The 15,602-nt window shown below is 41.8% G+C and overlaps 1 protein-coding gene across 1 annotated transcript in view; it reads right to left on the minus strand.

Annotated features, from left to right (window-relative positions):
• Positions 1-15,602, minus strand: part of LOC139646969 (insulin receptor substrate 2-B) — a 34,370-nt gene that overhangs the window by 1,045 nt on the left and 17,723 nt on the right. The window contains exon 2 of the mRNA XM_071522774.1: positions 613-810. Within this exon, the coding sequence (XP_071378875.1) occupies positions 613-810 (198 nt within the window). The remainder of the gene's footprint in view (positions 1-612; positions 811-15,602) is intronic.

The raw sequence follows: 15,602 nt of genomic DNA on the forward strand, positions 1-15,602 counted from the left end.
ACACACACACACACACACACACAGCATACTAGCCAATTTGATTTGGATGTGGTCTGGCCCACATCATGCACATACACACATATGCACACACACACACACTCACACACACGGTGTTGTTTTGAAACTCTAGCACCAGTCTACATCCCCAGTGGGCCCACTGGTTCGTCCATCAGTAATGAAACTCTAGCGGGTCACATGCTGGTGTTGAAATGCCCCCCGCTTGGTCCAGTGGCCTGGTCCTCATCATCCACACACACACACACACACACACACACACACACACACACGGAGGCATGCTAACAAACAGGCACACAACCAAACATACGCACAGGATGAACAAGTTGTGCACACAAATACGCATTCACTCATTTACACACTGGCAATACCTGCATTCATATTCCCACCCGTATACACACACATAAACACACACACACACACACACACACACACACACAGACACTGTAGCAACAAGATGTTTATCACATTATTTATTGATTATTATTTGTTTATTACATTCAAACAAATGCACAGACAACAAATACACAGACATTGAATGACCCCAGCTCCCCCCAACACACACACACACACACACACACACACACACACACACACGTCTAGCCATGCCCCGGCCCTGCTGTGGAAGTCTGTCAGTCATCAGGGAGGTGGCGGCAGCTCCTCCCCCAGGCTGCAGAGGCTTCACCTGGGATAACCCGACCGGGCCGCCCTCTGCCTCCACCAGCAGCAGCAGCAGCAGGACGGCCTGATGGGTACAGAGACCGTCCCGTAACTTAAAGATCACAGGTTCGGTCCCTGCAACAGCCGCAATGTGTCTGTCAACAGTGAGAAGACGCTGAACCCCGTCCTGCTCGCTCATTGTCAGATGTTCAACGCCTAAAATGCACAGACTGTACACAATCCTCATGTAGAAGGCTTTCAGGTGATGTAACGCACTCTCTGGCGGCCATGTTGGAGGTCTTCAGCTCTTGGGGAAACAGTAGGGTGACTGTCCCCAGAAAACATCCCTGTTTTGTGGGGACAGTCTCTTGATTTGGTGCTTTGTCCCTGGAAATGTCCCCGGATTTCCTCTCTTCTCTTATTTCCATCTCTTTTCTTATTTTAAATAGTAATGATCAGTTTCGAGCTTTAAAGTTCTGCATTCTTCTTCAAAATTGTGTTTAAACCACATAAAAAACCACCTTATGTGGCAAAGTCGTTGTCACATTACTGTAATAAACCAAATTTCAAATTGTTGCTACCAGCCACAAATGACTCAAATTCCCGTCTCTCTCACCTCGTCTCGCTGCTGAAGGAAGCAAGCTAACTGTGGCTTTGTCCAAAAAACAAAAATGTCACATTAATATCTAAAGTTTTTATTTTTATTTTTGCAGTTGCTTCCTTCAAATAGAGTGAATGAAAGTGTGGAGCCACAAATGTCCCCGGATTTGCTAAAAAAAAAAATCTGGTCACTTTAAACGCTTTTCATACGCTGCTTAACCCTGGCTTAACATCTTCCTTAACCCCGGGTTAAGGAACGTTTCACACTTGGATTTTTGAAAATGGGTTAGCACTGCTTTTAATCCTGGCTTACAGCGCATCATGTTTATTGATAATGTTTCGGGCCCTCGAGCTCTTCATCAGGCCAAATCCTTCGTCAGGTCTTTTTTCAAGGTCGTTGGTGTGTTGGAGCGTTTCAGTATGCGGGCGCTATTTCAGTTTTCATGTCATTTTCAAGCCAAGCGCCTGGTACCCACCCATCGACGCTGTTACTGCAGTGGTTGTGGAACAATTTATATTTGACCACCAGAAGCACCATAGCATCATTTGCTCGGAACAATGACAATCCAGGAGTTTAAACCTATCTGCTGATGCACTGTAAGTTGCTCTGGACACCCGATTCAAACAGATGTGCGGTGGAAACGTCGATAAGCTCACGTTGTCAATAAAGCCTGTATGGTAATTAGATCCAGACTAAAGGTCAAAGGCAAGTTTCTCAAAAACATTTCGAGAAGATCGCTGCCTAGCTCCATCTTCCCCACAGAAAGTACCTTACATGATACAGGCTCCAACACTACAAACACTAGACAAACAGAAAACAAATAGCTGTCAATAAGAGCGCATGTTTCTTTACATAAGATAGATTTAGAGGTTTAAGAGGGATGTGCCTGTGTGTCGGCCTGTCCAGGTAGGCTCCCCATAAGCCTCAGTAGGCTGCGCTCTCCCTTATTAGTGACATAAATGGGTGGCAGGGCGGCCTTGTGTTTCGACAGACTGTCCTGTAACCAAGTAATAAATTACAATTACACTGCACTGAGTACTTTTGAAGTCAGTAGTATTACTTTCACCCAATGTTTAGACTGATGCATTATAGCCAACTTCACTACATTTTAAATCGTGCGGTTTAAAGACTCCAAATGTTGCCACTCTCCACCAGCGTAAGAAATTGGCCAATGGTAAATGAACTATTTGTGGAGCCTTTAGCGGTGAGCTTATGCTGAAATTAGAAAAGTAGTTCGGGCTGAAATTGTAAAGGCGGAACTCGAATACAAGAAAAAAATGAAATTGATGACAGATCTACATAAATGCAATAATACAGTCTCTTTGAATGGTTTTACTTCTAATGTGCAGCTGGCAAATGGATTAAACAGTTTTTATTTGAGATTTAATTCGGACGATTTTTATGAAAAAACTAATAATATGCGTGAACTCAGGGACACTTCTGTTTTTAAAATTGATGCACCTACTGTTGCAAAGCTTTTTAAACAAACTAAGGCCAGTAAGAGCCCTGGACCAGACAATATTAGTGGCCGGGTGCTTAAGTCCTGTACTTTGCAACTGAGTGAAATTTTCCAAGTCATTTTCACCTAGTCTCTTCAGCTGCAAACACCATTGTCCCTGTGTCAAAAAGTAAAAACCCCAAAGTCTTGAATGATTTTAGACTAGTAGCTCTCACCTCCTTGGTGATGAAAAACTTTGAGAAGCTGGTTAAGCAGGAGATACTGAAGCAGGTGGAAGGTCAGTTGGACCCACTCCAGTTTGCCTATAGGGCAGGCAGAGGTGTTGAGGACGCGACACTAACCCTGTTACATTTTTTAGTCCAACATCTGGAGGCCCCTAAAACCCATGCTAGGCTTTTATTCATTCATTTTAACATGAACTTAAATCTTGTTGGCTGGATAGTGGATTTCTCTCCCCACTGCTTTTTATTTTGTACACAAATGACTGCAGAAGTAATTATGACAATAGGCATGTCTTGAAGTTTGCTGATGATTCAGTCATTGTGAGTCTTTTAAACAATGATGATGCTGTGCACGGACCTGTGGTTGATGATTTTATAGCTTGGTGCAATGATTCTTACCTGTCGATAAATGTGTCAAAAACTAAGGACATGATTATTGATTTTTGAAGGTCACAGCCCAGTATTATACACATTACCATCCAGGATAAGGACGTTGAGATTGTCCCTGATTCCTACTTGGGAACTATTATTGACAACAAATTGAGTTTTGAATCCAACACTGATGCTGTTTGCAAAAGGGTCCAGCAGTGCCTGTTCTATTTAAGAAAGATGAATTTGTTTAAGCTGTGCAATATTTTAATGACTCTGTTTTATCAGTGTTTTATTGAATCTGTCTTTACCTACTGCGTGCTCGCATGGCTTGGTTTGGTTGCCTCACTCTGTCCAGTAAAAATAGGCTGGCAAAGCTTGTCAAAGTGGCCAGTAAGAAGATCGGGGTGCAGCAAGCCCAGCTTCAGGACATTTACAGTAAGCACGTTATCAATAAGGCTCAACTAATTCTTATCTGTCCTGACCACCCACTTTAAAAAGAGTTTGACCTCCTTCCCTCTGGCTGCCGTTTCAGAATGCCAATGACAAGGACACGGCGTGCCAGAGCTTCCTTTAACCCTGTTGGTATTGACAGACTTCATTTGTTAGCCTAACTTTTTACTTTTTTTACTTTTAACTTAAGACTTGCACACCCTTATATTATTTAATATTATTTGTTATATTTTACTTATTGCCCCTGCACAGCACTTTACTCGATTTGATTTTGTACTTTATTTTGCACTTTTTGCACTTCACTTGCAGTGCATAATATTGGATCTGGTATTGTTTCCCATTTTTGGTTTTTCAGTTTCTGGTTCAGTGTGGTAGGAGTGTCTTCATTTTTTTTACTTGAGCTGTTGGTTTATTCCAGGAATTTCTGTGTTCTATATTTCTGATGTTTGTTGTTGTCGATGTTTTTTATGGTTTTTATGTAACCTGATGTGTTTCGATGCCAGCTGCAGACCAAATTTCCTTCGGGATAATAATAAAGTTGAAGTTGAAGAGTCAGTCAGCAGTGAAGAGTAACCTGGCTTTACTTTATTTATGCACTTTATTGCGTAAAGCTTTACATTCTGCATCGTTTTTGCATTGCAGGGGAAAGATTTTTACTTACTCTTACTCACTAAAGTAGATTTTTATGCCAGTATTTCTTCTGCTTAAGTGAAATTTCAGTATATCACAGGTTTAATGTGTTCATCACTCCTGTGACTGAACCCCTACCTGACCCCTCTGGTGGAAAAACATGTATGCATTTCTTGTAGGAATATGTAAACAAACTAATTATTTATTTCACCATGTGTGATATGGTGATTGACTGCTCTTAATTCCTAACTAATCAATAAATAGGACATAAGGAGTACAGGAACAGGCATATACAAGTTTGCAAACTTTTACAAGTTGTATTTTCATTATATTCAGTGATAAATGTATGAACGCTGACTTTCAATACTAGGAAATGTAATCATCTTTGGAGACACATAAATATTCTAGGTTCACAGAAATATTTGTTATATCTGTTACCTCAGCCTTGTGGTTTTGACCCTTGTGCTGCATACTAGTGGTTGGCAATCTCAGAAATGAAGTTTATTCTGCTGTTGCATTCATTGTGAGCCATTGTCAGCTAAATGCGTAAAATAAAAATGTAAATATATAGGGAAGGCTTCATATCACAAAAATTCAGACGTAGTTAGAAACCCTGATATTGTCAAAGATAAGTGTCTGTAGGCCTGTGAGTCTTAACAGAACCTGAAGGCAGTGTATAAGCAATTCTTTCCCTAAAGTAAGGTCTATATCAGGGTTCGACCAATATGAGTTTTTGAAAGCCAAAACCGATACCAGTATTTTTGGATTGAAGCTGCTGATAGCTGATATTTTGTGCCGATATTCTGTATATTTAAAGTTGACCATTTTCATGCCAAAAAGTTGCAAAAAATTCAGTATTTCCCCCAGATTTCTACTCTTTGCAGGGTGGAAAAGCCTCTGAAGCAGCATTCAAACCCTCATAGGACGCTAAAACTCTCCACTGAAACCCAATGCCAAAGAAATTCTTTGGTTGGATAGCAGTTCTTTCAGAATGACCCCAAGCTTTGCTCAAACCCACAGAACTTTATTTTAAATTCTAGTCAAGATCCTAAGTTTTCCAAAGACACCAAACATGTCTGAATTACAGAGAAATGTGTATAAAATGGTGCACAAATATCTAGATTTTTTTTTCCATGTAATGATTTCCATGATGTAATGGTGCAGCCATAAAAACATGGCATCTTGTATTTGAATATTTCACTCAACAGAGGCAGCTAGAACTTCAAGAAAGAAAGTGTTGGAACAGCAGATGCAGAATATAGATTTTATATTTTCCAGTATGGAAAAAAAAAATCTAACTTTGAAGCTATTTAGGGGGAAATTTAAGGGGAAAGTCGGGAAAGCTGGGGTTTAAAGGGTTAAACTGGTTGAGTAAAAACTTATCCTCACCTCCATCATGTCACACACTGACTGACTGATATCAATTTTTTATTGAAACGCCAAAATCAGCCTGATATATTAGAAAACGGTTTTATTATGATCTAATTCTAGCCTATATGTTAATGATAAGTCCCCCAAAGATGGCTATTTACCATTATATCTGAGGCTACAGGTCATCAGAAGGCCCATACAGTGCAAACATTTCACCAAAGTCATTAAGTAGCAAGAAATAATCATGTTGGGTGATCTGACTGCTGCTTAGCTGTTGTCAGTACTGGAAACCCCGAAGGCCGAAGCCCAGTTCTTCATTAGCTTCCACAAAACTAGCTGAAGGGGGGATTCCAGTAGAATTGAGGTTTAAGTTGTTATTCTGCCGAAGTATAATGTGCCCTGGTTTGGGAGTATAGGCTTAAGTAATAAAACCAGACCGGGAAGCGATCTGAAACTGCAGCTGAAATCGTTGAGAGGGTCAGTACCAGTCTGGATGTCCTGGTGACTCAAAGCACCAGGGTTTCATTTATAACCTCTGGAACCGGATTGCCTAATTTGCTCATGAACTAACGCACGGCTCTCTTTTTATTGCACTATATTGAGCTATTGACTCCCTGTCCGATCTTATCAGCGGAGGTTAGCTGGAATTTTGCATGCCGTGGCGATCTGTTACGGGTTTTATTGTGTTGACAGTGTTTTATTAAATTTGACCGTGTTTTTATAGTGTGTTTGTTATTGTGAATCCTTTCCGCAAACCTTATTTCTCTTACGGGACTGTGACATTTTGAATTGATACTTTCCTATATTTTCAGATTTCTCGAGATTAGACAAGTCATGTCAAGATCAGGGACATGACATGTCAAGATCAGGGAAAACACAATTCTTTGAAGATAGTTGAAAGAACATTTTATGGACATTTACTTTTTCTGTAATTCTATTAGATATCTAGAGGCTGAAGTTGTTTCACCTCCAAAAACACTAAAATCTCTAAACTAGCAGGGAGACAGGTTACCGAAACTCCAATAAAGAAGCTGCTTGTGAGTCAGGTGACTTTTGTTTATGAGCTCTGATCCCCTTGTAATTGGACAGTGTGAATCTAAACGAACCAAATACAAAAAAATGCAAACAAAGTAAACCTTTCCACTATGATTCGGACCAAAGGAAACAAACTGCAGGTGTGATCAAACCTGAGAAAAAGACAGAAATCCCTCTTGGCCCTGCTGAGCCAAGTGCTTAGTCATTGTGTTCACATCACTTTTAATCCTTCATCCACCGAGGACCGTCTCGGGTCAAACCGGACGGCCCCGTCTCTGCTGTTTACCGACTGAAGAGCCAGACTGACACCAAACAAACAAGGCTGGACGGCGGCCTGCTGCGTGCGGCCGATCAAAACCCCCTGCTCAGCTGATCCGGGCTCTCATGACCGCGGCGGACTTTAGATTGTTTTGACAGTTGGACTTTGGGACGCTGGATGCTGGGCCGGTCACCTGAGCTGGATAAACAGCGTGTGTCGGTTGTTGTCGGGCAAAAAAAACAAAACGACGTGTGTCTGCAAAAAGAGTGTCAGGAATGAGGAAATGAAGCTTATTTTTGTATTGATACCCGTGTTTTTAACATGTTTCAAAGAGTCCCGGGGTCAAGAAACTCAACAGACACATAAATGATCTTGTGAACTTTCAATGCAGGTTGGAAAAACACCAAAATTGCAATCAGGTGGTTCATTCATTCATAAATTCAGGCTCTTTCTTGAGAAATAACTGAGTTTACAGCGCTGGGTTTAATCTCTTGAGGGATCAGGGTTTATAATGGAGCAATAAAACAATCACACCGCAAAACAAGCCTGTCAGATGTGTTGGGAGATAACGCTGAGAGAGTTGGAGTTCCTCCATGTGAAGGGAAGATTCAAAGAAATTCAACAAAGCAAAGTCTGTGCAGAATGTAAACACATTGGACTGAGACTGATTTGGAGGATTTCAAGGTAGAAGCATAGATTTTACAGAAATAAAAGAAAAACACATATTGTTGCTGTCAGGTGAAAACCTTGTATCTCCAAAAATGACTGAATATTATACCCTTAAGATGATCTGCTACTTGGACTTTATAGTCCACATTATATTTTTTGATATTTAGAAACTTTTCATTTAATTATTTTTGAAAGCATCTTCGCTTTACTTTTTTTCTTTTACATGTGCCTAAGACTTTTGCACAGTACTGTATGTATATGTCTGTGTGTGTATATATACACATAATTTATACATATATATATGAAACTAGCATTTACTCACATAAGTGAGAACTTCAGATAGACCAAATAGTTATAAAATTAGCTAGCTTGGGAACAACAACCACAACTGCTTGAATTTAGCAGGGAAGTTAGTTAGCTAGCTTACCAGTTAGTAGCCTAAGCTATTAGCTAGCGACTAAGGCTAGACGTTGCTAGTGACCAAATATCTTAAAATATGAACCTAAATCCCTCTGGATACTTGAGACATTCATCTCTAATACATTTTTCAGTGGGGAATCTGTGGAACGATGAATGTTGTGTATCTTAGTAGACAACAGCAGCACATAGCTGGGCTGTACTTGCTCTTCCAGGTAGAGTTTCTAACCCAGAGTATTCAAAATGGCCGCTATATGAATAAGGTCAATTGAATCTTGAATGACAACATTTCAGAAACTTCAGAAAATCAGCTTTGTTTGTAGCTTGAAGGCAGTGTGTTTTTGACATTATCCGGTGGATTTTTAAAGGGTTTTATAAGACCAAGAGTTCGGAGAATAGTCTCAGCCCACAGAGGAACCATGTAGCCCTTCAACTGGAGTGAAAACACATAACAACAAAAAATTGAAGTTAGGTTTTCACATCATGTTATCGGGTCTGAGGTGACGCATGTTGGCTTCAGTCCAGGCAAGTCTTTGTTGAACTTTGGAGAAAACACGTATCAAACAGTCAGTGTGTCAAAGTACATTGGCCTGGGAGTCAGTCACAGGCGTTATATAGTGTGTAAAGCAAACACACGCAAACACACACACACACACACACGTTTCTTGTACATTTACACCAGATTTTATCTCAATGACGTCAAAACTGTGAGTCTTAGCTCACTGGTGAAGAGGTTTGTTCATGTTCTGAAATGTCCTTTAACCTCAAATTTAACACACTGTGGATGGTAAACTCTATGACGATACATTACACACACACACACACACACACACACACACACACACACAAAGGACAGCCGAGGCCACGGAAGTTACATGAACACATTTTTATTGCAATAGCTCTATCGAAAGCAAAAAAGTTTTGATAAATATAAACACTATGCCGATGCTCAAATCGCCTCTGAGTACCCCTCCTACCCCCCTTTCCCTCCACGAGAAAAAAAAAAAAAAAAAAAAAAAACGAGAGAAAGAAAAGAGAAGAGGAAAACAAAACCAAAAGAGAGGGGGGCACCTGCCGAGGCGCCGATCATAACATGAAAAAAGCGACAACTTGTATTTTTCCTTATTTACAGAAGGAGGATTTCCTTTTTTCCACAACAGTTTTTCGTTTTTCTTTTCGATCGTCTCATTTTTTAAACTCTTTTTTTCGTCTTTTTTTTTTCGTAAATAGGGACGTACGTCGCGGGAAAAAAAATAATGCACATACGAAGGATACACACCTCCACAGTATTTTTTTTTTTTTTCGACTCTTCCTCTTTCCTGTAAAGCTAATAAACAACAGCATTCAACTCGGAAAATAAGAACACAGGTAGCGGGGGCAGAGCGGGAGGCCGTTCCCTTTTTCCCAGAATCCTTTGAGAGGATTCGGCAAAGGCAACGGAGCCGCGTCTGGTAGCAGGGCAATGAACATCATCTTCATCCTCATCATCCTCATCGTCATGGTCGCCACCGACAGCATTCCCATTGTTAACTGTACTACACAGCAGCAAATAAACTGTAATATAGTTACAAAAAAAAAAAACATTAGGCAGAGGTTGTAACCCATTTCTTTATACAAATAACTGCAAAATGCCTACGTACTCTGAAAAAAAAAAAAAAATTCATATACGCTCCCCTTGCGTATCGCTTTGCTTTCTTCTTCAGAGAAAATCAGCCTCCGTCTCAACGAGATCGCCCCGATTCAACACAACCAAAAAATAATAATAAGATGATTATTTTCCCTCTGTAAACTAGATACAAAAATCAAAAGATTAAAGAAACGAGGAAACGAAAAGTTTGCATAATGATGCAGTACCCTAAGGATTATATATTAACGCACGTCTCATTTCTCAACTTTCTTCCCCCTCCCCTCCCTCCCTCCACAAGATCAATCAATTCATAACAGCTGATTTCAACATCAGAATCAAAACATTGAGGACAGGTTTGAGGTTGAGTTGTTGCCGATATAAACACAGAATCCGAGCGATACTTAAACCAGATCCTGTGTATTTTTTTTTTAAATGAGTTTCGTTACAATAAAAAGACTAAAACATGAGGGGGAGGGAAGGGGGATTCAACATGAAGGCAATCAGACATGAACTACACATACCAAGAGTTGAAGAATGGTTGAAATGATTAAAGGGGATCCTTCACCCCGTGAATGTAGCTCAACCATTTCCGCTGTAGCCTTAAAAAAAACCCAAAGCAACACGCCGCTGTAGCATAGTAACATAAGTACACAAAACATTTTCCAAAAATAGGAAACAAAACCGTTTTTTTTTTTTTTTCCTCACGAGCCACAGCATTAATATTCTTATATTCAATTCTTTGTTCATTATAGAGTGGGGGGAAGGGGTGGGGGGAGGGCAAATAAAAAATATTTCAAATTGTTCATAATGTACATATAAGACACATCACAGGCTTAATATCTTTAAACAGCATTTGTCAATATTCACTTTTAAATCAGACGTCTAGGTTTCACGCTCTCTCCCCTCGACGGCGCCGTTTAAAACACGGATCTGCCGAGTTTGGAGGGGGGGGAAGTTAGTTTAATTATCCCTATTCCAGAGGGCGGTGAGGGGGGGGAAGGGGGTTCTCCTATTCCAATCTCTCCTATTTCTGTACCGACAAACCGTAGCGTATGATTCGGTATCATCAACCTCGACGTTTTAACGTTACACCAATGGGAGGAACCATGAAAAACAGCTTTCTTTCTCTCTTTCTCCCCTCACACAATGAGCATCGCGCTTATTTAGTCGCCTTTCCCTTTCCTTTTTGGCCTCTTTGTCGTCCGTGGGATTTGAAGAGAGGGAGACGGGATGGAGGGAAAGAGAGAAAGGGGGGTTTGGATCAGGAACGAGACAGACCCGGGGTAAAATAGTGTTTCAGCAATTCTTACGTTTGTTTCGCCCTACGTGGAGCACCAGAGGGGTGGGGTTTGTCTCACAGGACAAATACAAAGAGCGCCAGACGGTAAACGATTACAGGAAAGTGTTCGACAGTTGGATTAGTGTTCTTTTTTTATGATTGACAAATGACCTGCCGCCATCTGACCTGCCCTGATACAGTAAGCTCCACCCATCTGGTACTCCGAGCAGATTAAAACAAACTCAGAATTACCTAAGCAGGTCTGGTATTCAGAAAAACAACTTTAGACAAATTAAAAGAGCAGTATCTTAGAGGGCCACGGTGACTTTTTGGGAGTTTGGCCCATTGGTCATCTGACCCGATATGTGACGAGGGGATTGGCACCAAATTCATGTGAGTCCGGTAGATGGCTCTGTCTGGAGCGCATGCTAACGCTTTAGCATATAGTATGTTAAGTAATCGTAGGCGACTAGCATTATCTAAAAAGTTAGAAAATGAGAACTTGTAGCAGCTCTAAGGCTGGATGCTTAGTTCATTTTAATGATGCGTCTAAACCTGCCAGGCTTGTTTTGGGAATTCATAAAGTCGGCAAAAAGAACGCACTTTCAATGGCAGGACATCTCAGAATTAGCCAAAGTTAGTAATAGTAGATAGCTAACAGTTTTTTGCACTGTTGATGCATAATGAACTTTATTAATGAAAAATTGATGAAGATTGAGATTTGATTTTTAAGAATCTACAGGCCACAGAATAAAAACCAATACTTTGGATTACTAAAAGGTTTATCTTCATTCTTTGGATAATGCTAGTCGCCTGCAATTACTTTACATACTGAATGCTAAAGCTTTAGCATGCGCACTGGACAGAGCTACCAGGAAATGATTTTGGTGCCAATCCTCTCATCAGATACTGGGTAAGGAGACCAACGGGACAAACTCCCAAAATAGTCTATGCGGTCCTTTAAATGCTGCTCTCCCCTCTAGTCTCTCCTCCCTCCATCACTCCGGTCAGACATGGGTCGACCAGTAGCTGCAATATAATTCCCAGCGTTTGCTTCAACAGGCACAGGAGCATCAGACGGGCGGAGTTTAGCGCATCTGGACAAATTCAGACAGCATCAGGGAAGTCTTCAATCACAGAAGACTGAACCTGACTTTCGTACACTTCGTCCTAAGTGGCAAAACTCGCCCATGTAGCGCTCCAAACGGGTTAAAACAAACGCTAAAAATGATGTGCAAATACCAAGACTCCATTGCTCCCTCCCTCCCTCCCTCACAGTTCAGACCGTCCTGCACAGCGCTGAACAAAAGTACCGGGAGCGTGACTAGCCTTCACCCGTACAACACATAAAAAAAAAAAAAAAAAAGTGAGCGGGCTAATAAAAGAAAAGGAAAGATGAGACACTGAATGAGAACAGAACAAAAACAAAAATTGAAATTCTCAGGTTTACGATAGTTGTCAGTCTTTTAGGTTAAAGTGTATTTCTCTCTATGAAAACAGTTGTGAGAGTGATAGTCATGGGAGAGCAGCGCTAGTAGAAATGCTAAATATGGGCGTATCAGTCTGCGTGAGTGTGCGTGTGTGTGTGTGAGAGAGAGAGAGAGAGAGAGAGAGCAGGCACCAGCTGAGGTTGTGACTGATTTGGGTGTTCGCTGTATGTCCGAATGTGTGTGTGTTGTATGTGTGTGTGTGTGTGTGTGAGAGGTTGTAATGGGGCAAGAATGCCCAGCTCGTTGCACCTGGGGCTGAAGCTCAGGTTACTGGAAACCTCTTTACGTCACCCAGAGCCGCTGATGAACACCGTGTGTGTGTGTGAATGTGTGTGTGAATGTGTGTGTGTGTGTGTGTCTGTGGTGTGTGTTTCAAAAATCCCGGACGTCATCAAGAGCCGTTGACAAAGACAGCCGAAACCGGGACACGGAGGAGTTACCGCTGCTTAAATGGGACTGCATGACTACTGTGTGTGTGTGTGTGTGTGTGTGTGTGTGTGTGTGTGTGTGTGTGTGTGTGTGTGTGTGTATATATATATGTGCGTATGTGTGTGTTAAAAGAGCAGGCATGGGAGATGCCACATGACTATATGCGACATGTCTTAATGACGTTTGTGTGTGTGTCTTCTTCATGCCTCTATATATGGTTTACTTCCAGAGATTGTGTGTGTGTGTGTGTGTGTGTGTCCACGTGTGTGCATTTGTCTTCTGTTTCCATCCCAGTACCAATATCTATACTTTGTGCTTGTAAATTTCACAGTGTTTTGTGTGTGTGTGTGTGTGTGTGTGTGTGTGAGCAGGCGCCACTCTCCATCACTCTACCTGAACTGTGTCACGGACCATATGAGGTAAAACTGAAAAAAAAAAATCCACCTGCTTCAGTTTACTAAACAGTTGTTTCACCCAGAAAACTGGATATAAATTATTATATTTCATAAACCGAGCGAGCGGCAGAGCGGGAGAACAACTGTTTCCATCCACCGGCCGCAGCAGCTGATGGTTTCCAAACCTCACCAGCCACTTTCACTACTTTTATGGGCCAAATTTTTTTTTTTTTTTTTTTTTTTTTAAAGCATAATAGGCCCTCAGATTGGTTTTGCTACCGGCTGGGAGAGCGGACAGATTTTAAAGTCCCCATGAAACGGCTTCTTTACTTCCTGGATTTCCTGTTGAAGCGGGCTGCTGGGGCGGGACATAACACAGTGAGGGATCATTGGTTGGAATTGATATTTTACGCCTACAAGTGCAGCATGAGGTCACCAGGAAAGACGCACCGTTTTCCAGGAAGTAAAAGGAATGGGAGTTCATTTCACGGGGACGAAATTCCACCGGCATGCGGCTGGTGGCCGGCGTCGCTTTCCCACCCTGCCCAGTACCGTCTCTGCCGATATACATAACACTAACTCATACAAGGAAATGTATCGGAATATTGTACCTATTGCAACAAATAAATAATATGTGCTACAGAATATGAGGAGAGTAACGCTTTGTGGCTTTTCCATTTGCACCAGTACACCGCGATGAACCCGTACTGCCGCAGTACCTTAGGTTTTCCCCACAGAACTTGGAGAGAACGGTCATTCCCATTCGAATCAATGGAGCGGCGGCCATTTTTATGTGTACCATTTGGCTAGCTTCTGTATAAACCGACTTATAGCAAGTCGCTGAAGTGAGAGGAACCAAAGCAGGTTCTCTATCTCCTTGCTGCCATGGGCTGCTAACAAGCTAATGTGGACTAGAAGAGCTAGAGAGTAGAAGTACAGTCTTTGATGAAGCTACGTTAGCCTCGTCGCTAACGTTAGCTTCCAGTTGAGTTCTGAGTTGAGTTTGCTAACAGACTCATCCGCTCAGTTGTGAAGCGAGTGTGACAGAATTTACGGCCTTAATGCCCAGACTTGCGTTGTCACCATAGAAACTAACCTTTAAAATTCCATAAATCGCCATTCTATGCTGCGCTAGCCAAATTAGCATGGCAAACATGTGGAAGGGCCGTTCTATCCATTCAAGTTCTGTGGTTTTTCCCCCGCTACGTTTTGCGGTACCGGTTCACAAGAAGCGCACCGGTGAGGCACCCAGTCGTATTTGGTTACTGGCCCAGACACCAAAGGGTGCTGGGTGCCGTACCGCGGCATGTAGCGGGAAGCGTGGGTGCAGCTCGGTACTCGGATTAAACGGACCCAGCCACGAGCCTGTACCATTTAAGGGGTTTTTCCGTTCAAAAAAAAAATATACATATTTTCTACCACGACTTTATCCACAATGTAATAACTGTATGGTACCGTATCGAGGATGGACTACGCATGGGGTCAAAACAATAAAAAAATAAAAAAGAGAAAAACAGGATTATTTTGAGTTCAATGCAACTTTTCCATTTCTGTACCATAATGCCTTTTGCTTAGTATTCCAGCCTCCCTTTTTAATACCGTACGGAGAAGCAGAACCGCTCCGATAAGACGTGTAAATTCATTGTCTATCCGCGGTTCTGTTGACGCCCGTTCGTTCAAAGTTCACTGACCATTGTCCGTTGAGTAAGTCTGTTGAACAAGGAGGGGAAAAAGCAGCGCACACTGGCAGCGTCGAGCGTGAGGGAGAGGGGGGGGGAAATGATCCAAAACAAAAAAAAAAGAGGACAAGATATGCATATAAAACACAAAGAAAAAATTAAAATAAAAGATGAAATACACCAAAAAAAAAAAAAAAGAAAAACTGCAAGCGTTGTCGTCTGTTGTTGTTGTTGATGTTGTTGTTTTTCTGCGTTCAGAAGAAGGGAGCGGCGGCGGCTTCTCGGTCTTGAGGGAAGGTCAGAGGTCGCCCGGCGGGGGGGGGGGGAGGTCAAAGGTCACAGGCAGAGTCAAGTGCCCCGAGCGGAGAGATGAGGAGGAGGAGGAGGAGGGGGAGGGAACCTCTGTCGTACCGTCGCTCAGTCTGAGAGAGAGAGTGAGAGAGAGAGAGAGAGAGAGAGATTGATTAGTAAGTAAGCCATCTTCAAAAGAGTTAATTGAACACACAAATTCACAGACACACACACCAATTAGGGCTGAAAGATA

This window comes from Centroberyx affinis, unplaced genomic scaffold, assembly GCF_046629955.1.
Source record: "Centroberyx affinis isolate AG114_WGS23_722 - 3 ecotype Tasmania unplaced genomic scaffold, CSIRO-AGI_Caff_v1 ptg001026l_1, whole genome shotgun sequence".
Taxonomy (NCBI): domain Eukaryota; kingdom Metazoa; phylum Chordata; class Actinopteri; order Beryciformes; family Berycidae; genus Centroberyx; species Centroberyx affinis.